This window comes from Sus scrofa, chromosome 2 (genome assembly GCF_000003025.6).
Source record: "Sus scrofa isolate TJ Tabasco breed Duroc chromosome 2, Sscrofa11.1, whole genome shotgun sequence".
Classification (NCBI taxonomy): domain Eukaryota; kingdom Metazoa; phylum Chordata; class Mammalia; order Artiodactyla; family Suidae; genus Sus; species Sus scrofa.
Genome location: NC_010444.4, coordinates 44,922,348 through 44,944,880, shown reverse-complemented (window position 1 = coordinate 44,944,880; position 22,533 = coordinate 44,922,348). Strand labels below are relative to the sequence as shown.

The following is a 22,533-nucleotide window of genomic DNA, read 5'->3' as shown; positions in this document are numbered from 1 at the left end:
CCCCTTTTAGTACTTTACTACTTTTCCTTTTTCTATAAAAACAAGAAAGCAAATTCAATAAAACAGTGATCTAGACATTAACAGGAGACCTACAATTGAATATTGGTACCAACCTGCCCCTATCTGTGACTGAAAAGACCAACAGGAAACCCTCGCCAGTTCTCATATACTGTTCTCGCATAGCTCCAAACTCCTCTTGTCCTGCTGTATCCAGAACTAAAGAAAAAACAAAAAATGTAACTGGGTGCATGTTTTCCTTTTATAAAAATGGCTTCCTCACAAGGGCAGGCCCAATTAATGTGGGACCTTTGGAGCATATCACATTTAGCCTAATTTTTTAAAATTTCAAGTACTAAGAATCCTCTTAGTACTTGATTCTCAATGCCAAAGATGAATACATTCTAATGGCAGACAACATCAGAGTTATCTTCATCAGGGTAGGCTAATTTTGTATTTAGAATATATTAGCATAGCAATTACAACGTTAAAAATATCAAATACATCTAGGCAGACAGTCGGGTAACCTCTGAAGTCACCTGGATGTTTACCTCCTCCATGGAAAGGACTGAAAAAGATACTTATAAATTCAAGGAAGAAATTTTGGTCCACCCCCCACCCCCAAATACCATACTGAATGTGCAGGTGCTAATGGATTTCTTGATCTCTGTGAATAAAAGGATCATACAAGGTAAAAGAACAAGGCTTTCTTTTGTGGAGAGGTGGAATGTTTAGTCAAGCACAAAACACTATTTGCTAAGGCCTCATGCTATAAACTCTAAGCAAGTTAGCAAATATTGAAGCTTTTCTATATTTACTTCACCCATTTTAGCCTTCGTCAAAAGGTAAGGAGAGCTGAAACCTCATGTTTTTTCCAAATGTCCCAAAAAACACAACTTCAACAAGTTCAGTGACATGGCTACTTTATCAGAACAAGCTCAATCTAATTATTGTTTTACATTACACTTACTGAGGAATATTAAAATTGCCTAATATGTAGATTCATCATTCAAAATGAACAAAAAGAGACGGATTTATATTCAAGATTATCTAACATCTCAACTGTAGTACTTAACAACCTAGCAAAACGTCAAAGCTTACTTTTAAAAATATGATATGTAAGCAATCAAATAAAGGAAGATTACTTACTATCTAGCCGGGCTGCCCGGTCATCTATCACACACTGCTTTGTGTAGGAATCCTCGATGGTTGGATCATAATCCGTTACAAAATAGGACTGTAAGAAAAATAACTTTATTTTAAAATTACTTTATCAAATCCCACTTATCCAGAATTCATCAAAAATATTTTCATTGTATTAAAATTCCCCATTAAATGAAGTCTATTCAGAGTGGCTTCCAAGTGGAGAAAGGTATTAAATATCTCTGAATTTTCATATCTGAAATATGCAAAAAGACTATAAAGGACCCAGTGCAGGTTTTTTTTTAATAATTAATTTATATACACCTAAGACTCTAGACTTGAAGTTCTAGAAAAACTAGAAGAACACAGTAAGCTATAATTCAGGTCTATTTGCAACCACATGGCAGGCATCAGTGCTTACAACAATGTAGTTTGAGACAAGTGACAGAACGTGAAGTCTGGACAATTCAATGCCTCATCTTCTCTCCCCTCTTCTCATGCCCTTGTCTTAGTTCCCTTTCAGCTGACTTGTTTATTTTCTTAAGGAAACAAGAAGGATTTTATTTTTCAGGATTTTTTTTTCCATCTGCATGGATCGCAAACTTATTTTTCAACTGATATATCTGTTAGCTTTTCATCTTCTCTTCCTTCTTCTGTTGGCAAAGCCTCCAAACTTTTATCTTAGGAACTCATCACCAGGGGATAGTTATGGTAGCAGAGTAAGAAGGGAAGCGTCTTAGCGAACCACCTGATGTTTATATAATACACTTTGCAATCTTCTTTAAAGGCTTTAAAAAGAAAATAGAAACAAGAATCTGAAAGACAACTTATCTCCCCCCTCACACAGAAGAGCACTAACTAGGACACTGACATCCCATCTTTTGTTCTGCGTATCTCCTCTGCTCTCTCCCTCTTGACTGACTTCCTCAAAGCCTATTTTGCCACTAGCTCAACGCAAAATCTGAGGGATGACTTTGGAGGAGGGCACCTTAATGCTAGGAACCAGCACCAAAGGTGTTCATTCTTTCAGACAAGGGCTCCTGGCAGCTGGATCTGCTGGCTCCAGGGACACATCATCATTCTTAAGTGACAACCCCTGCATAGGGACTTGTGCAAACACCAGAAAGCTACTCAGAAGTAAGCACTCTGAACAGAGCAGCAAACAAACTCCTGGTTTGGGGGCAGGAGGCGATGCTGATTGTTTGCTACCATGACGTTACATGTTTTGTTTTATTTTTGAAAGACACTTTCTTTTTTTATTTATATGTTTGGATTAACTTTATCACAGAATTTGGTACCCATAATCCTATTTTCCTATTGATGGTTTCATTTAAGTGTATGATTTCTTAAAGTTTATTTTTAAAAATTTAGCAAAAGGAGCAGCTTTGAGTAGAAAGCCATCTCCATCACCACCCAATCCCCATTTTATTTTATTTTATTTTATTTTTTTTATTTTTTTGCTATTTCTTGGGCCGCCCCTGCGGCATATGGAGGTTCCCAGGCTAGGGGTCGAATCGGAGCTGTAGCCACCGGCCTACGCCAGAGCCACAGCAACGCGGGATCCGAGCCGCGTCTGCAACCTACACCACAGCTCACAGCAACGCCAGATCGTTAACCCACTGAGCAAGGGCAGGGACCGAACCCGCAACCTCATGGTTCCTAGTCGGATTCGTTAACCACTGCGCCACGACGGGAACTCCCCAATCCCCATTTTAAAATAAACTGATAGCAAAACAATCCTTAACTGACTCTCTGGCACCCACACCTCTTCAAAAGTAAATATAACTGACAACATTATTCTTTGTACCCACTACTCTAAACAACATAAAACAGCAGTCTTTCACCAAGAAAGCTGGATAAAGCTTGCTATTTAAAGATTAGCTTCCTGAAATGCATTTCTCCATAGTAATATTTCTTGCCATGCATCCATCTTGTAAAACCTAAATTTTATCAACTACTCCCAGTTTATGGCTAAATGTGCCAAAATGTCTCTCACAATTTGTCTAAAAACACAATGGACAAATATTAAATACATCTTTTCAAATGTCCAAGTCATGCAAAATAGCTAGAATTCTTTCAATGCAAAGGGGTTTTTTCCACTGTGACACCAAATTAAGAAAATAACATATATAAAGGATTGCTGGTTTAAGCAAATTTGAGGGCCATTAAAATAACCGTTTTACCTTTTTGTGACTGTGGAAGTTTCTTGTTTCTTTGGATGTTTTAGCCTTTAAAATATAACCTTAATGTTATAAGAATTTTGTCATTCCGCTAACAGTGGTATGCATTTATTCCACTCATTAATTTTAGAGACAAATTAATTGCTGAAATTTCTGGATATTTGGGTCCACATTTCACCTTTGTTGTGTCCTATTTTCGAAATATGAAGAAACCTTGCTACATGTAGATTTTAAAGAGCCATCCTGGGAGTTCCCATCGTGGCGCAGTGGTTAACGAATCTGACTAGGAACCATGAGGTTGCAGCTTCGATCCCTGACCTTGGTCAGTAGGTTAAGGATCCAGCATTGCCATGAGCTGTGGTGTAGCTCAAAGACGTGGCTCGGATCCCCGAGTTGCTATGGCTTGATGTAGGCCGGTGGCTACAGCTCCGATTAGACCTCTAGCCTGGGAACCTCCATATGCCGCGTGTGCAGCCCTAGAAGAGGCAAAAAGACAAAAAAAAAAAACAAAATAAAGAGCCATCCTGATGGAAAGCATCATCTTTCCTCACAAAAACCTTAACAAACATCACTCCAGGGCCTGTCACAGAGCCAAAGATCCCTTTCCCTCTCATAATTCTAATAAGCTACAGGTCATAATATGCCTTAAAAAAAAAAATTCATTGTGTGCAGGTAACAAAGATAAAACTGTCACCTCCTACCACAAAGAAATAACATTTTTGCTACTTAAACTCGGGTATCAGATACTAGAGGCAGCAGATCACCAACAAGATCAATCTCTGGTGACGAACAGTCCTGGATTTACTTCTAACTGCTCCTTTTTAGTGATGGACTTGAGGCAAATTACTTTAACTCTCTAACCTTCAGCACCTGTAAAACAGGACAGTAACAAAACCTCACGGAACAAATAAAATAAAGTAATGAATATAAAGTGCCAAGACATGTTGATGACTAATAAATGTTAACCATAATAACCAGTGTATTGTTTTTGCCATGCTGTTAGATGGTATGAACTAGCATTTTTATTCAAGTAAAAAGATTTGCTGGAGTTCCTGTCGTGGCTCAGCGGTTAACGAATCAGACTAGGAACCGGATCCCACGTTGCTGTGGCTCTGGCGTAGGCCGGTGGCTACAGTTCCGATTAGACCCCTAGCCTGGGAACCTCCATATGCCGAAGGTGCGGCCCTAGAAAAGACAAAAAGACCAAAAAAAAAAGATTTGCTAATGCCAGGAACACCTACTGTAATTCCAATCCTAGTCATACCACTGATCAACCTTGGACTTGGTATCCAAAATGTGAATCAGGATAAAAGTTCTTCATCAGGACCTGGAAATATCTTCTGGGTCTGAGCAGTAATAACACAGTATATACATATGTAAAAACTCATCAAGCTGTACATTTAAGATGTGTGCACTTCTTTGTACATATACAAATTATACCTCTCTCTATAAAACATGTAAATGGTTCCCAGTTGCTTAGCGGATGCATCCCTTTCTTTACATAGTTTGCAAAGCCCTCCAGTTTGGGCAGGGCCCTCCAGGGTGACTGTGTTCGCCATTCAGTGCTATTTTTCACTACCTGAAACCCTTCAGCTGATTGCTCATTCTCTTGGTTTCATTCTTTTGTTTAACAATCACTCATGAGGCATCAGAGGGACAAGGTCCCTACTTTTACAAAACCCATTGCTTTTTATACAACATCTAGTAATTGTGCTATAATTTGGGGCAAGGGAAATGGGGGGAATATTAATCATACCAAAGAACAGAGAGAGCATGAAATTCCAATACCATGCTTGTTCAGAACGCAACAAAATGTAAGCAGTTAATACTGCAGTCCTACATAGGAACTGTGTGTACTTTCACTTATAAACATAAAGCAAGGCGGGGTGGGGGAAAACAAGGACAGTATTCCACTGCGGAAGACAGCAGCAGCTCAAGGCAAGGGCAGGAAAGGACAGTGAACCAGAGTTCAGTCTAAGGAAAGTGGGAATGAGGGTTGGGGTGGAGAAAGTAATGTGCTTTCTTGAAGTCACAGGAAAGCATAATGGAAAAGGATCTCAGCCAGAAAGGGAATGCCCCCTTTCAAAAGCTGAGATGTCTTCCAGTTGGAAAGACAGGCAAAAGGACCTAAGTCCTTTTAAGGTTGTTGGGAGTTATGGAGAAATGTTTAAGATTAGGAAATCTCTCCCATGCAGATAGGGAGATCTATTTCCTTGATAAAATCTGGTCTGAGTAAAGCTGTCCAAAGTCCTTAATAACACAATAGTGATAGCTGGGAATGTCAGTCCCACATATACGCCACTAGGTTGCACAACAGGAGCTCCACCTGGCTTAAGAGAATTGCCATTTCCTTCTCTTCCCATTCAAAGAAGCTGCCTTAAGGAAGATAAGGAGGGGTCCAGGGAGGAAAGGGACTGAGCTGACGCAACTTCAACCTTTAGTGGGCAGGAATGACAAGGCACTGTCTCCGGACACCAAGCTGCTGGTGAAAGTGCAGTTCCCAAGCACTGCCACAAAGTGGTGCCTGGTCCACACTCTGGCAGGGTAATTTACTGGAGATTCTGGGAAACTCAGCAAACCCAGCTCACTGGTTAAAGTCCACTAGGCTTGCATATAAAAAGGACAGGAGGCTAGACCCAAGGTGCCCCTGGGGAGTTATAAACAAACGACAGGGCATTTCTGAGCACAGTGAGATTCTCATCAGGAGTCCTCTAAACACGTGAGGAGCAGAGAGAGGAGAGGAAAGGGAAAGAGCAGAAGGAAACATATTAAACGGTGTGGGAAACCTTGGTAACTACTGAATCTGGGTAATGTGATGAGTATATATTACACTAATCTACTTTTGTATATACATATAGAGAGAGAGACTTTTTAGGGCCACACCTGCAGCACGTCTAAGTTCCCAAGCTAAGGCTCGAAACAGAGCTACAGCCGCCAGCCTACATATACCACAGCAACGCAGGATCTGAGCCACATCTGCAACCTACACCACAGCTCACAGCCAGCACCAGATCCTTAGCCCACTGAAGGGGGCCAGGGATCAAACCCACATCCTCACGGATACCAGTTGGGTTCGTTACCGCTGAGCCACAACAGGAACTCCCAAAATTATTATTATTTTTTTAAATCTGGAGCCAGCACATTAAGTACTTCAGGAAGGGTCCGATTAAGGGAAGAGGATATGAGATCCTTTTGAATCCTGAGCTTTCTTCACCTCATTCCACTCAAGACCCACTAACACCCAGAAACCTTGCACATACATAGTTAGAGCCTCAAAATATCTGCTGTTGGGAAACCCAGAATTATGAAGCTTGTAATGGGGACTTAGGAATTGATTTCCCAGAGTACAATGAGGACCTGATTAGCCATCAGTGGCCTCTATTTGCTAAAACAGGAGCAGTGCGAATTCCTCTGGTAACACTAGAGAAAACTACAGCAACTTCAGGCAGCTGTGAGCCAGAGCCGGGCTCTTCCTGGTGTCACTTTTTAACAGCAGCTGTCAAGTCACAGAGAACCTTTGTTCCCTACAACACCCTCCCTTATTTTGATGTCAAATGTTTCCAATATGCTTGATATTCCTTCATTCAAGTACATATTTTTTCCTGACTGAAATTAGTACTTCATTTAATCTGACATGTTTAATTAGAGAGATCTCCATAATTTATCCTCCAGAATTCTAACAGAATAATGAAAGCAACCCTAAATCCAGTAATCCCTTTAGTTTCTTTTTAACAAAAGTTAGGTCTTCAGTCAATGTTGCTAATTGTCTCAGACTGTCTAAAGCCACCATGTGCCTTTCACATGACTTCTGTGCAATCTCAGTGATGACATACACACCTCAAGCAAAGTATCTGGTTGCAAATCAATGGGCCTGGTATGCAATAAGAAAAAGTATGATACAAAGTCAACTTACAATACGGTTCTATTAAAAAAGTTTGTTTCTAAGTTAGTTATTAGATGCTCATTTCCCCAGGGAATTCTAATCTGTGTTTAGGTCCAGAGACCAGGGCACAAAAGCTACCACTGAAATATGCTCCTGAGCCATTACTGACACTGAGTTCTAACCTCCTAAGCAGAGTCATCTGGCCCAAGAAGAATGAGAAGAGAATTTTGTTTCCCTTCCCAGAATAGAGAGCCAGCCCAAAGCTACACTTATAAAGAGGGGAAAAGCCTGTCTTGGGGCACCCCTTGCACCGCAGCCTCCTCTTTTACCCCAACCCCCTACTACCACTACACTCATACCCTAGCTTTAGCCTCCTTCTGAAAACAATCTAGGTACAAAGTCTCTTTCCTCTCTCCCCACTGTTTCTTCTACTCTCAAATTAAAACTTGTAATTCTCTCAGGAAAGCTAGCTCTCAGAGACACTAGATAGAAGACAGGATTATCAGTTCAAATAAGAGCACGCTACATTATGAGACAGCTCACCCCAATCCTGCAAGCCATGCTTGACCTTTTCAGAAGCAAAATTCTAAACCAAAATAAAACTTTTGTAATATCTGCACCACTGGTCCAAAAGGAAAATCTTCAGAAGTTTTAAGGATAAGAACTAAGAAAAAAATTTTTAAAGCACAATGATTACTGCCCAAGACAGATTAACAGGTAAACAGAGAGGGCCATACAAGCCTAACTGTATATTATATGTATCTCACACCATCCTCATAGAAAATCAGAGTAAATCCCAGACATTCCTGTTTTCATACCAAGGCACAAGTCTTTCTTGTGTCTTCTGGTTCTTGCCTGGACTGAACTTTGCACTTCTAGGGAGTTTCCATCCCCACCCCATCCTTCCATCCCCACAGCTATTACCTTAGCTAAGTAACCTTACCTCCACCTCATGTGGACCATGCTCAACAACCATGCTCATAATGCTGGCCTCTGTGGCATTATGTCACTTAACCTCTAGGGGCATGAAACTGTCCACGCTTATCTTGGGTCCTATGTCTGCATCCTTCCTCTCCATATCAGGGTCCTCCTCACACTGGTGTTCCCTAGGTCCTCTCTGCTGGCTCAGCCCTACCACACAGACCTCAGAGTCAATGTCAACTTTAGGCAAGAAGCATTTTCAAATGTTACAAGGTCCACATTCAGAGTCTCAGCAGTTAGCTTTTTTATTCTGACCTTGGCAGAATACTACAATGCTGATAACTCCTTCTGTTTTACTCCCAAACCCCAATATCACCATTTCTCCTGTCTTTTTAACAGACTTCACCAATCGACATGTGTTTCAGCTCTCAAAACTGCACTTCTTTTACTCTGAACTCTTTTCTTTTTAAATTGTGTGATTCATTTACAGCATTTTTTTTCTTTCTTTCTTTTTACGGCCACACCCACAGCATATGCTCTGTCAGGGACTGAATCCCAGCCACAGCTGCAGCAATGCTGGATCCTTTAACCCACTGCTCCGGGTCAGTGACCCATACCTCCGCAGTGACCCAAGCCACTGTAGTAGGATTCTTAAACCACTGTGCCACATCAGGAACTCCAGAACTCTTTTCTTATAATGATAATCTGCTAAGTAAGTAATCCAGACCCTTCCTAGAACCAGGGCCTCATTTTTTGTTCGTCTTCTAAGAGCATTATTGGGATATAAGTCACATACTATAAAAGTCACCCATTTAAAGCATACTATTCATTAGTGTTTATTAATTCACAAGGTTATGTAGCTGTCATCACTATGTACCTAATTCTAGAACACTTACACCACCCCCAAAAGGAATCCCACACCTATTAGCAATGATTTCCCATTTCCCCCATCCCTTCTCATCCCTAGGGCCACTAAACCACTAGTCTACTTTCTGTCTCCATAGGCTTGCCTGTTCGGGACATTTCATGCAAATGGAATCATACAACATGCGGTCTTTTGTGTCTGGCTACTTAGCATCATATTTTCAATATTCATCCATGTTGTAGCATGTATCAGTACTTCATTTTCTATCCCTCCCATGACATGCCATCATGACATGCCATACTATATTTACACATCCACTGGGTAATGGAGATTTGGGCTGTTTTCACATTTTGGCTATTACAAACAATGCTGCCATGGCCATTCATGTACAATCTTTTGTGTGAACATACGTTTTTGTTTTTCTTGGGTATATAGCTAGTAGTAGAGTTGCTGGATCATATAGTAACTCCATGTTTAACTTTTTGAGGAACTGCCAAAGTGTTTCCCAAAGTGGTTGTTCCATTTTACATTCCCATCAGCAGTGTTCAAGGACTCTCAATTCTCAATATCCATACCAACACTTGTTACTGGACATCTGTCTTTTTGATTCTAGCCATCCTAGTATAGTTATCTCTTTGCAGTTTTGACTGGCATTTCCCTGTGGAATGTTGAGCATCTTTTTACATACTTACTAACCATGTGTATGTCTTCTTTGAAGAAATGTCTGTTAAATCTTTGCCCATTTTAAAACTGGGCTGTATTTTACTGTTGAGTTTAAGAGTTCTTTATATATTCTGGATGCAAATCCTTTATGAGATACATAATTTGCAAATATTTTCTCCAATAAGTCCATTATAAACTCTTCCTACCAAAAATGAATACACAGTTTCTAAATCTCAACCCTGGGCTAAAGTCCTGTTACCACCAACGATTTGCTGTAATTTCAACTTCCATAGACTTACATCTGTGGGTAATACCTGCTCTTGTGTTTCATCAATCAGTTGCACTGTATCATCCCCACTATGTGGTGGATCTGCTGTGCTGACTGCTTGCCTAGAACAAAACTTCCACAGCTATACCCATTCCCTTAACACCCATACACACCCCACGCCAACTCTGAATTTTCCCTGTCACACTGAACTTTCTCTGCCTATACCATACCCTAGCACAGATCACTTGTGCCAGAAGTTAGAATCACCCTACTTCAGCATATCTAAGATGCAGTCAGTTCTAAGACCATCATTATTGTACATGCCATGAATGAAAAAACTGCTAAAACAACTTTGGTATGTCTTTGATTATGAAGCATCTCAATTTCAAATATTAAAATGTTGAGAAAAAAACATATGTGAGTTAGAACCAATGAAAGGCAGGAGTTCTAGACAACAGCTCTATAAGGCTGGTGTCATAATTCCCATTTCAGTAAAATCACTGAAGGTCAGCAGTCAAGTGACCTACCAAAAGTCATAAAGTCAGTGGGTTGGTATAACTGAGATCCAAATCCAGGTCTGACTCCAAAGCAATACTGCTTCCATCACAACTTTCTTTAACCTGTGATATTAACATCAAAGCACACAATATGTACCAGTTTAAAAAAGAAACCCTATTACTCCTAAAATACATTATTTCTAATTATAAACTCCAACTGCCAAATAGAAAAGACAGTCAAAACAGTTTCATTTAAAATGAAAACATTCCATTTATACATTAAGAATAAAGGTCTAACTTCAGACTTCAGTACAAAACTACAGTCATCAAAACAGTATGGTACTAGCACAAAAAAAAAAAAAAAAAAAACCAACAGAAATACAGATCAGTGGAACAGCATAGAAAGCCCCAAAATAAACCCACACAGCTATGTCAATTAATCAAAGGAGGCAAGAATACACAATGGAGAAAAGACAGCCCTCCAGTAAATGGTGCTGGGAAAACTGAACAGCTACATGTCAAAGAATGAAATTAGAACACTCTCTAATACCATACATAAAAATAAATTCAAAATGGATTAAAAACCTAAATCTAAGACCAGATATTATAAAACTCTTACAGGAAAACATAGGCAGAGCACTCTTTGACATAAATCGCAGCTAATGTCTTTCTTGATCCACCTCCTAGAGCAATGAAAACAAAAATAAACAAATGGGACCAAATTAAGCTTAAAAGTTTTGGACAGCAAAGGAAACTATAAACAAAATGAACAGACAACTCAAAGAATGGGAGAAAATCTTCACAAAATGACTGACAGGGGATTAATCTCCAAAATATACAAACATCACAAACACAGCTTTAAAACAAAAAAACAAAAAACCCAATTAAAAAGTGGTCAGAAGATCTAAACAGACATTTCCCCAAAGAAGACAGATGGCCAAGAAGCACATGAAAAGATGCTCAACATCACTAATTATTAAAGAAATGAAATCAAAACTACAATGAGGTACCACCTCACACCAATCAGAATGGCCATCACCAAAAAGTCTACAAATAATAAATGGAGAGGGTGTGGAGAAAAGGGAACCCTCTTACACTAATGGTGGAAATACAAGCTGATGCAACCACTATGGAGAACAGTATAGGGGTTCCTTAAAAAAAAATCAAATATAGAAATACCATATGATTCAACAATCCCACTCCTGGGCATATATCTGGAGAAAACCCTAATTTGAAAAGATACATGCACCCTAATGTGAGCTGCAGCAGTATTTACAATAGCTAAAACATGGAAGCAACCTAAATGTCCATCAACAGAGGATCAACGATGTGTGCATACACACACACACACACACACACACACAATGGACTATTACTCAGTCATAAAAATGAAATAATGCCATCTGCAACATGGACGGACCTAGAAATTATCATACCAAGTGAAGTCAGACAGACATATTATGAGATCAACAGCATGTGGAATAAAAATAATACAAAAAAAAAACTTACAAAACAGAAACAAAGATTTTCTAACCAAACTTATGATTAACAAAGGGGACATGGGAGGGGCAGTAAATTAGTAGACTGGGATTAACATATACACACTACTATATGCATAAAATAGGTAACAAGGACCTACTGTACAGCACAGAGTAATCTACTCAGTACTGTGTAATAAGCTGTATGGGAAAAGAAATGGATATATGTGTATGTATAACTGATCTACTTTGCTGTACACCTGAAACTAATACAACCTTGTAAGTCAACTACACGTCAAGAAAATTTATTTATTTATTTATTTATTATTTATTTATTTATTTTTGGTCTTTTTAGGGCCACACCATCAAGCACTGGTTCCCAGGCTAGGGGTTGAATCAAGAGCTACAGCTGCCGGCCTACGCCACAGCCAGAGCAACACCAGATCCAAACCACATCTAACCACCAGACCTACACCACAGGTAATGGCAATGTCAGATCCTTAACCCGCTAAGCGAGGCCAAGGATTGAACCTACATCCTCATGGTTACTAGTTAGATTCATTTCCACTAGAGCCACGATGGAAACTCCCAAAATTTATTTTTTAAAAAAAGAATAAAGGTCTAAGTATGGCAATATTTTTCTAAAAACATAAACTGGGAGTTCCCGTCGTGGCACAGTGGTTAACGAATCCGACTAGGAACCATGAGGTTGCGGGTTCGGTCCCTGCCCTTGCTCAGTGGGTTAACAATCTGGCGTTGCCGTGAGCTGTGGTGTAGGTTGCAGACACGGCTCGGATCCCGAGTTGCTGTGGCTCTGGCGTAGGCCGGTGGCTACAGCTCCAATTCAACCCCTAGCCTGGGAACCTCCATATGCCGCGGGAGCGGCCCAAGAAATAGCAACAACAACAACAACAACAAAAGACAAAAGACAAAAAAATAAAATAAAATAAATAAATAAATAAAAATAAAAACAAACTTTGATCTAGCAATTTTAGTTCTAGAAATTTATCCTACTGATACATTTGTTCATAAAAGAAATGATATGTGCAATGTCAATCACTATTGAATTGTTTTTAATTTTTAAAACTGGAAACAGGGAGCTTTCATTGTGGCTCAGTAGGTTAAGAACCCAACTAGTATCCATGAGGATGCAGGTTCGATCCCTGACCTCTCTCGGTGGGTTAAGGATCCGGTATTGTAGCAAGCTATGGCATAGTTTGCAAATGTGGCTTGGATCTGGCATTGCTGTGGCTGTGGTGTGGGCCAACAGCTGCAGCTCCAATTCGACCCCTAGTCTGGGAACCTCCATATGCCACAGGTGTGGCCCTAGAAAGAAAAAAATAAAAAAAATAAAAATTGGAAACATGTCCTTCAGCAAACGAATGGTTAAATTATGAATCATTCATTCAACATGAATGCAGCCATTTAAAAAAAAAGAAGAATGACTTCACATACTAATATGAAGTAATCCACATGATACATCACTAAATAAATACACACAGTTTATATATTTGCTTCATATACATAAATTATCTCTGGAAACATACACAAGAAACTGATTAAGTTCAATTACCTGTGTAGAGAACTGGGTTGCTGGGAGACAGGAGTGGAAAGGAAAATTATTTTGTAGGTCTCAAAATCTGAAACATGTGAATGAAAGAGGTAACTAACCAAAAGAAAAGACCTAGACAAATTAAATATAAACTCTTTCAGTAATAAAAACAGAGCACAGGGGCGTGAGGAAACCTAGATTCTGGGCCCAGCTGGACAACCAGATGAGAGTTCCTGATGAGCCAATCTCTTTCTTGGCTTTTAGCTGTAAATGATGAATTTCCTTTTCATGATCTCTTAAAAGATTCTTTCCAGCTCTCTAATTTTATTATGACATATTTAGCTCCTACAGTGTGTCAAATATAATTTATAAGAGCTATTGAGAGTGTCTTTGTTTTAAGTTCGTGGCATAATAGAATTTCAGATCTTAAGTCAGAATGGTTTGCTTAAAGCCCCACCTCCTGCTACTTTCTAGCTGTAGGATTGGCAGCAAATCACATCACTGACACCACCATTACCTGTAAGGCTGAGATGATGGCTACTTTCACAAGTTTGTTTTAAAGAGTCAAATAAGGTATGTGAATATTTTCTGAAATTCTTATACCACTATGTGAAATGTAAATTATTATTATACACAGACTCCCTCTTTCAAGTATAGAAACAGAATGATTTTGGAGTCAATCAGACCTGGATATCACATTTTAACTGCTGCCATGATCTGGGGAAGTTTATTTAATCTCTTAAATCTCAATCTCCTATAGGTTGGCCATAGTGATTCTTACTTGAAAAGGCTATTTGCGAAGGTAAAATGACACTGTAAAGTACCCAGCACACTGCTTGGCTCAAAACAGACATTTGAAAATTGGTTCTCTTCCTCTCCAAACTTAGAAACGAAAGGCTTCCTTCCCCTCAGGCAGGGAGCTGACCTGCTCCCTTCAGGCTGTAACTTTGGCTCCCCAGAACCTGGGCTGTTACTTCCTTTTTCATTTCCTTTCTCCTTTATCCACTGCTACCTACGAATATCCTAAAACCCTTTTCGTTTCTCATCTCTTCTAGAGCAGGGAAGGGGCCTAGAAGAGCAAAACAAGAAGTAAAGGAGGGTGGTGACTTTCCCAGCCTACATGGTACCAAACTTTTAAAATTTTCACAAGAATCTTCCTTAGGTTCACTCCCTAATCCACTCAGTCTACAGATGCCAATGAAGCACCTACAATGTGTCAGGAGCTGAGGATGGAATTCCAGCTCTCACAGGGCTTACAGTTTTGGTCTGCTGACCATCAACAAATAAACAAACATAACATTTTAAGAGGTGATGAGAACTCTGAAAAAAATTACAGGGGTTGACAGCAGCAGCAGGAGCGACAGGGAGGAAGTGATATCACAGAAGATGGCCAAGAACTGCACCGCAGGGACAGTGCAACACCGAGAGGATACTGGATCGGTTAAGGGAGTGAGCCACCCTGCAATCTAGGGACAGATCATTCCAGGCACAGAGGACATGAAGTTATAGGCAGCGAGGTGGGAGTATGTGTAACACATTGGAGAAACAGCAAGAAGGCTAGCTAGCATCACTACAACAGAACAAAAGGAACAAGTTCCAAAAGTGCACAGGGAGGTGGGCAGAGCTCCGCAGGTCTTGGTAAGGACTTCGTATTTTATTCTAAATGAAATGCAAACCAATGGAGAGTTTGATGCTCTAATCTTACCCTATATCGGTTGTTGCTTTCCTTCCCAGGTTTACTACATAATGGACAAAAGGGTTATGATACTTCCTTTCAAAGGAATTAAGCCAAGATCCATCCCACAGAGGGTTAATTCTTCCTGAAAATTACTTCAGTAATACATTTTAAAATGTGCTTAGCTATTTTACAGGAACACAGATAAAATGAAGGATATCAGGAGTTACCATTGCGGCACAGCAGAGAATGGAACCACGAGGTTGAGGGTTCAATCCCTGGCCTCGCTCAGTGGGTTAAGGATCCGGCATTGCCATGAGCTGTAAATAGGTCGCAGACATGGCTCAGATCCTGCAGTGCTGTGGCATAGGCCAGCAGCTGTAGCTCTTGATTTGATCCCTAGACGGGAACCTCCATATGCCGCGGGCGCAGCCCTAAAAAGCAACAACAACAAAAAGAATATCAACATCATGGAGTTCCCGTCGTGGCGCAGTGGTTAACAAATCCGACTAGGAACCATGAGGTTGCGGGTTCGGTCCCTGCCCTTGCTCAGTGGGTTAACGATCTGGCGTTGCCGTGAGCTGTGGTGTAGGTTGCAGACGCGGCTCGGATCCCGCGTTGCTGTGGCTCTGGCGTAGGCCGGTGGCGACAGCTCCAATTCAACCCCTAGCCTGGGAATCTCCATATGCCGCAGGAGCGGCCCAAGAAATAGCAACAACAACAAAAGACAAAAAAAAAAAAAAAAATTAAAATTAAAATTAAAAAAAAAAAAAAAAGAATATCAACATCATAAGCCACCAAAGATACATATACACATATGCATACACACAAGGTGTTCAGGCAGCTTTGCTACTGTGAAGAACTATTTAATAATTTAAATGTCTATAACAGAGAATAGTTAAATGAATTACCGTATGTATATTACAGAATAGGAAATAGCCATTAAAGGGAATGAGATAAGTTTCTACGTATGGATTTCAAGAATGTCCATGACATTAAGTTCATTTATTCAACAAGTATTGTGCCACATTGGAGCCGGGACATAGTACTGAATGTGTATAAAACTGACATGGTTCTGGCACTTGCGGAAATGGCACTTTAGTGGAGGAGAAAATACATAAGCAAGGGAATGAAAGCAACAAAAGTGCTACCAAAAATCCCCCCCCTCCAAAAAAGACTCTTCTGGATAGAGAATGGGGGGGGGGGTCCTAGAAATTTCATTGTCAAATATTATAGCTATGGGTCTATAGCACAATTAAACTTAAAAAAAAAAAAAACTATCTTAATAAGCCAGTAAAAAGTGAATTCCTCATGACTTTCATCGCAAAAATCGGAAAAAAAGGCTCACCAGAATGTCTCTCCAAACAAACCACATGCCAGGAGGCTGGGTCAGCACATCTCAGAAAGTGGATCTGTCTATTCATACCAAGGACCATGCTTCTTCTGGTTATCTAACCCCACTTATCTACCCAGCAATTCTCAATAGTTTCTGTAAAGTCCCTCCTTGTGGCACACAAATTTATGTCAGACTCGATCATTGGATAAATTTAAATTCTTTTAAGTGAAGACAGACATGATTCATATCAAAAAGAACCATATAAACATTCATCTTACAAAAATACCCAACTATGTAGGTTTAAAAAGTCAAGAGCTGAATGGCCAATGTTCACAGAATTTAAGACTGCTCACACCATTTCAAGTCACAAATTATACAACTTGTCAGTATGTGTACAGCCTAATTTCACAGTGAAAGAATGCCACATCAATTGCAAACCACATGAAGAGAAAGTAAACATGCAACTAAATTCTGAATCACATACACACATATATGTCATGTTCTATAACTATTATTCTATTTAGTAAAAACAGAGTGCTTATTAGCAAATTCGGGAAAAGGGTTTACTCACTGTAGAGGGTTGAACTGTGGTACCAAAAAAGACATGTTTAACTCCTAACCCCTAGCACCTGTGAACCTTATTTGGAAATAGGATCTTTGCAGATGCAGTTAAGTTAAGGATCTCCAGATGAGATCTTTCCGAACTTAAATTCAACCACCATGTCTTTATAAGAGAAAAGACTAGATGACTTGGAACACACAAACACAGAGAAGACCCCAAGGGAAAGGCAGAGATTGGAGAGATGCATCTACAAACCAAGGAATGGCCAACAGCTGTCAACAATCACCAGAAGCTGGGAAGAGGCAGGGAACAGACCTTGCCTCAGAGCCTCCAAGGGAACCCATGCCTTTAGACAATCTGACTTGGGGAATTTTTCTCCAGAACAGTGAGAGAAAACTTTTTGTTTAAAACTACCAACCTTGTGATAATTTATTACAGCAGACATAGGAAGGGGATATAAAGACCTATAAAATTTGACCTCCCCATTCTTCCTAATTATTTTGTGTGTAGCTTATAAACCCAAGGAGTAGATGAAAAACAATGTTTTTTCTACTCACAAGCTGTTGGAACTCAAATGCTGAGCTGTCTTCACAATACAGGCACCACAATTTATTGCAAAGATATATATATAGACACATGAAATAACGATTTCCATTCTCTAATTATGAGACAGTCAATAAAAACACAAAAAGTATTGGTCCCAAATTTCTAGGAATCTTGGGAAAGTAGTCAAATAAGACTTTCTTTTAAATATAATAAGCCTCATGCTGCTGTATAGCACTGGGAAATATATCCAGTCACTTATGATGGAGCATGATGGAGGTTAATGTAAGAAAAAGAATATATATATGTATGTGTGACTGGGTCACCTTGATGTACAGTAGAAAATTGACAGAACACTGTAAACCAGCTATGATGAAAAAAATAGAAACCATTAAAAAAAATAATTGTGTTAGATGAAATAAATAAATGAATAAAATATAATAAGCCTCAAGATTTTAAGAAGTTAATTATTTTCAATTTAGTTTTTTTATTATAAAATAATACCTCTTCATTGCAGAAAATTGGAAAACCTGGAGTTCCCATCGTGGCGCAGCAGAAACAAATCCTACTAGGAACCATGAGGTTGCAGGTTCGATCCCTGGCCTTGCTCGGTGGGTTAAGGATCCGGCATTGCCATGAACTGTGGTGTAGGTCGCAGACACGGCTTGGATCTGGCGCTGCTGTAACTGTGGTGTAGGCTGGCAGCAACAGTCAGATTAGACCTCTAGCCTGGGCACCTCCATATGCCGCGGGTGCGGCCCTAAAAGGACAAAAGACAAAAAAAAAAAAAAAAAAAAAAGATAACTGGAAGACCAGGCAAAAAAATGTTCAGCTCACCTTTAGAACCAAAGCATCTCTTCACAACTTCCCAACTTAAAATGAGAAACTAGACATCTGTTTTCTACCCTGCAAACTGAGTAACTTTCTTAAATTGCTCGAATAAGGCCTATCATTAAAGGTCTTTGTTTACAATCAATTTTGTAAGGCAGTTACACAACTATGAAATTGAGAGTCTACAATGGAAATTCTGATCTAAGTTTAACATAAGCCTTATAATTGAAACACACAAATGGGAACTACAGGGAGAGCTTTATTGTCATGGGGGTTTCCAACAAGGTGCTTTCCCTTGATCATTTTGGGTCCTGAACTGTTCTGGTCTCTAATCATAATTTACATATCAACTAAGCACTCAATTTTAGAAATAACATTTTTATGTACAGAAAAGCTAACGGTCAAAGACCAAAATATTACCAAATTTTATTCAAGAGCTTTTGACTAATGATCTCCCATATTTCCCTTTCATTTTATTTTCTCAAAAATAAGCATCAAATAGACTGCACAAAAAGCAGGTCAAGGGGAACATCTAACAGCTACCATGCAATAGAAGAGGTGAAAACACTGAGCATGAAAAAAAACCTTGAAAATTTTTGCGACACTAAATCTCTGGATGCAGGCACATTCCTTCATGTTTTACTTACACAGTAATTTTTTTAAAAATTTCACTAACTCCAGGTACATTTTTAAACTGTTCTGCCATTTAAGTGTTCATTCAAAATTACACATCATTCCCCCATTCAAAGTGTGGGCCGCACGTCATGACTTCCTTCCAAAGAATATGGAAAAAAGCCAGAGAAGAGGCGTAATTTTACGGTGGAGAAACCAAACACTACCTCAGCCAGACAGATGGTCAAGGTCAACATCAACAGTCATAACGGTGCTGACAGTGAGAACATTGATGTGATATGATGAAAATGGCACTTTACCTCTGTGGTCTTCCTCCCCAAAATCCATAACCCCAGCTGAGTTACAAGGAAAACAGATAAATTCCAATAGAGAGGCATCCTACAAAATCCTTAACAAGTACACCTCAAAATGGTCAGGGTCATGAAAAACAAGGAAAATCAGCTAAGAGGAGCCTAGAAGACATGAAAACTAAATCTAACGTGGTGTCTTGGTGGGATGATGGAACAGAAAAGGAATAATTAGGTAAAAACTACGGAAACCTGAATGAAGTATGGACTTTACTTCATAATACTGTATAAATATTGGTTCAATAATTACAACAAATGTATGTTTTGATGGAAGATGTTAATAATGGGGGATCTGGATGTTGCCAGTATATGGAAACTTGTGTTTTATCTTTTCAATTTTTCTGTGAATCTAAAACAATTCTTAAAAAAAAAAATAAATAAAGCTCATTTTAAAAATTTAGGAGTTCCTGCTGTGGCACAGTGGGTTAAAGAATCTGAGTGCAGCAGTGGGGAAAGGATCCAGCATTGCTGCAGCTGCAGTGTAGGCTGCATCTGCAGTTAAGATTCAATTCCTGGCCAGGAGCTTCCATATGCCATGAGTATGGCCATTAAAAAAAAAGAAAAAGAAAAAAGAAAAAAAGAAATTTACATGGCAGGCAGTCATTTCCAGAAAAATACTAATTAAGGTCCAAATCGGACTTTTCTAAACCCCCACATGTAAAAGCTTAACTTAAGAAAAACAACTAGATCCACTAAGCAGTTTCTTCTGTAACGAGATTACATCTAGATTTTTCAAGACTGATAACTAAGGTACTCAGCAGCAAGGTAAAGAAAGACTAGACATATCCCACCTTCTTAAGCAAACATTTGGTTTATCATAAGGGTATGAAAAGCCAAAGTCTCAATCACAGAGCTATTTATAAATCAGATAATTTTAAGCTAATGAAAATAATGAAAGTAATTCATAAGAGGATTCTTCTTTTTTAATGATTTTTATTTATTCCATTATAGCTGGATTATAGTGTTCTGTCATTTTCTACTGTACAGCAAAGTGATCCAGTCACACACACACACACACACACACACACACATATACATTCTTTTTCTCCCATTAAGAAGAGGATTATTTTAAAACACAAGCCTTGAGCAAGAAGTCTGGCCTTTGTTCCATCAACAGGGACTACACATTATGTCCCCTAAACACACTTACTCCCCCATTTCCTCATTTACAAAATGGAAAGTGATTTTAGCACCATGCAGTACCCAAAGGATGCTCAAAAAATAAGTGTATCATAGATAAGAATGTGACATTCTTACTCTTTCACATCACTGGCACCTGCTAAAAGCAAGTGAATCAGGTAAAATGTACGTAATACGTTGTAAGGCAGGCATCAGTAGGATGCAAGAGAATCAAGCAAAAAGAGAAAGAGAAGGGGTACAAAGGAGAAGTAGAAGCAGCACTTTACTATCAGCAGCTACTGGGCCCTCCTTTTACATGCAAAATGTCCTGATGAAGCTCCCATTTCAACTTATGCTTATTGAGATGATCTTAAAAATTGCTAAAATGTAGTTCAGCAAAAGTAGGGGTTCTAAATGTAAATCAGACATTGGAGATAAAAATAAATGAGTATCAGTTCTTGCCCTCAAGGAGTCTATTCATTGTCAAGCAGGAGGCAAGACAAGAAAACAAACACCACCTTTCTTGACTCAAGGATGCCATCAATTAGAAGATGCATCCTAATTCCAAGAACATTAAAAGAAGATCTTTTTTTTAATTTGGTCACGTCCAAGGCTTGCAGAAGTTCCAGGGCCAGGGATTGAACCCAAGCCACAGTAGCAATGGGGGGGCGGGGTATGAGTAGTTCCACAGATACTTAGCCATATGCAAGAGGAAAAACAATTCAAAATTTATACATCTTGCAAGGAACAGATCTGTTTATAAAAGGCAAGACATATCTGTAACGATGAAGAATACCTTTAGTAATAAAAATTACTAAAGCCAACGTGAATAAACTCATATTGACATTTCATTAAATTATTTGGGAAACACAATTCACAGGAAATTTCTTTACCTAAAGGAAAAAAAAAAAAAAAAGCCTTGTTAGCTAATGAGAAACTTTGAGAGAACTTAAGTTTTTCCTCTTGATCTTCCTCTACAAAACAAACCATAGCTTTTAGTGCATAAAGGAGGACAGCCGTAAAATAAATTTCTAAAAGAGAATTGCGTTATCTTCAGAGACAGTAGGAAAGAACAAAACATTTTCATAATATTCTCCCCTTCAGTCAGGACTAAAGCTCTTCTTTAGGACAGGAAAACGCTGTTGTTGCAAACTCCTTTAAGGCCACGCAACATAAACCCTACAGAAGTTATTTGCTGAATAAATGAAATCTCAGGCCTAAAAAGTCCTGTTTGGATGTTTACTTCTTTTAACACTAGACTGCCCAGAGATGAGATGGCACCTGTTCAATTAGGTGCCCTAACGAGGAAGCAAAACCCTTCTTTCACAGCAGGACCCTTGTACCCAGCCAGGTGTGGCCCTCATTCCCACAGTCTCCCCTGCTGTGGTTATCCCAGCAGAGAGCCTGGCGGGGGCTGGGCCAGGCCAGGCCATGGAGCAATCAAGACAGAAGAAATGTTTCCAAAGGAAGGGAGAACAGTGTATAGTAACCCAAACACAGACATTTGACTGATTCATTCTCCACTTTTGGGGCTACTCAAAAGTAACTAAAAATCAGACTTTCAGAAAAATTAAGGTTCACACTTCCAACTTCTTCAAGGAAATACATCTGAACATCTTAAGTCACATGTATTGGCTTGGCAACAATGCCTCTATAGCGTTTACTATGGGCCAGGCACTAAGTGCTTTACGTATATTAACTGAAATCTCACAAGAAGTCCACAAAGTAGGCAGGTACCTTTATTACTGTCTCCATCTTACAGGTGAGGAAAAGGAGACATAAGAGGTTAAGTAATTTGCCCAAAGCCACAGGACAGTAAGTGGTAGAGTGGAGATTGATTCCAAGCAGTCTGGCTCAATTCTATGCCCCCAAACCACTGTATTATACTGAAAGCTACCTTCAGAAAACAAAATAAATACATTACCTCTAAGTTTCTCTATATTTATGAAGCAAAACGTCCAGACCTCCCCACAGACCTCAGTCAATCCTGACATTGGCAATAACTTGGCAAACAGCATTTTTCCTAGGCATGTTAGTATG

The 22,533-nt window shown here is 39.3% G+C and overlaps 1 protein-coding gene across 5 annotated transcripts in view; it reads right to left on the bottom strand.

Moving 5' to 3' along the window:
• RRAS2 (related RAS viral (r-ras) oncogene homolog 2) overlaps positions 1-22,533 on the bottom strand; it is a 70,875-nt gene that overhangs the window by 16,123 nt on the left and 32,219 nt on the right. For all 5 annotated transcript variants that reach the window (XM_021083303.1, XM_021083301.1, XM_021083302.1 and 2 more), the window contains exons 2-3: positions 1,147-1,234; positions 114-216 (exon numbers count right to left, since the gene is read on the bottom strand). In XM_021083303.1, coding sequence (XP_020938962.1) covers positions 114-216; positions 1,147-1,234 — 191 coding nt within the window. The remainder of the gene's footprint in view (positions 1-113; positions 217-1,146; positions 1,235-22,533) is intronic.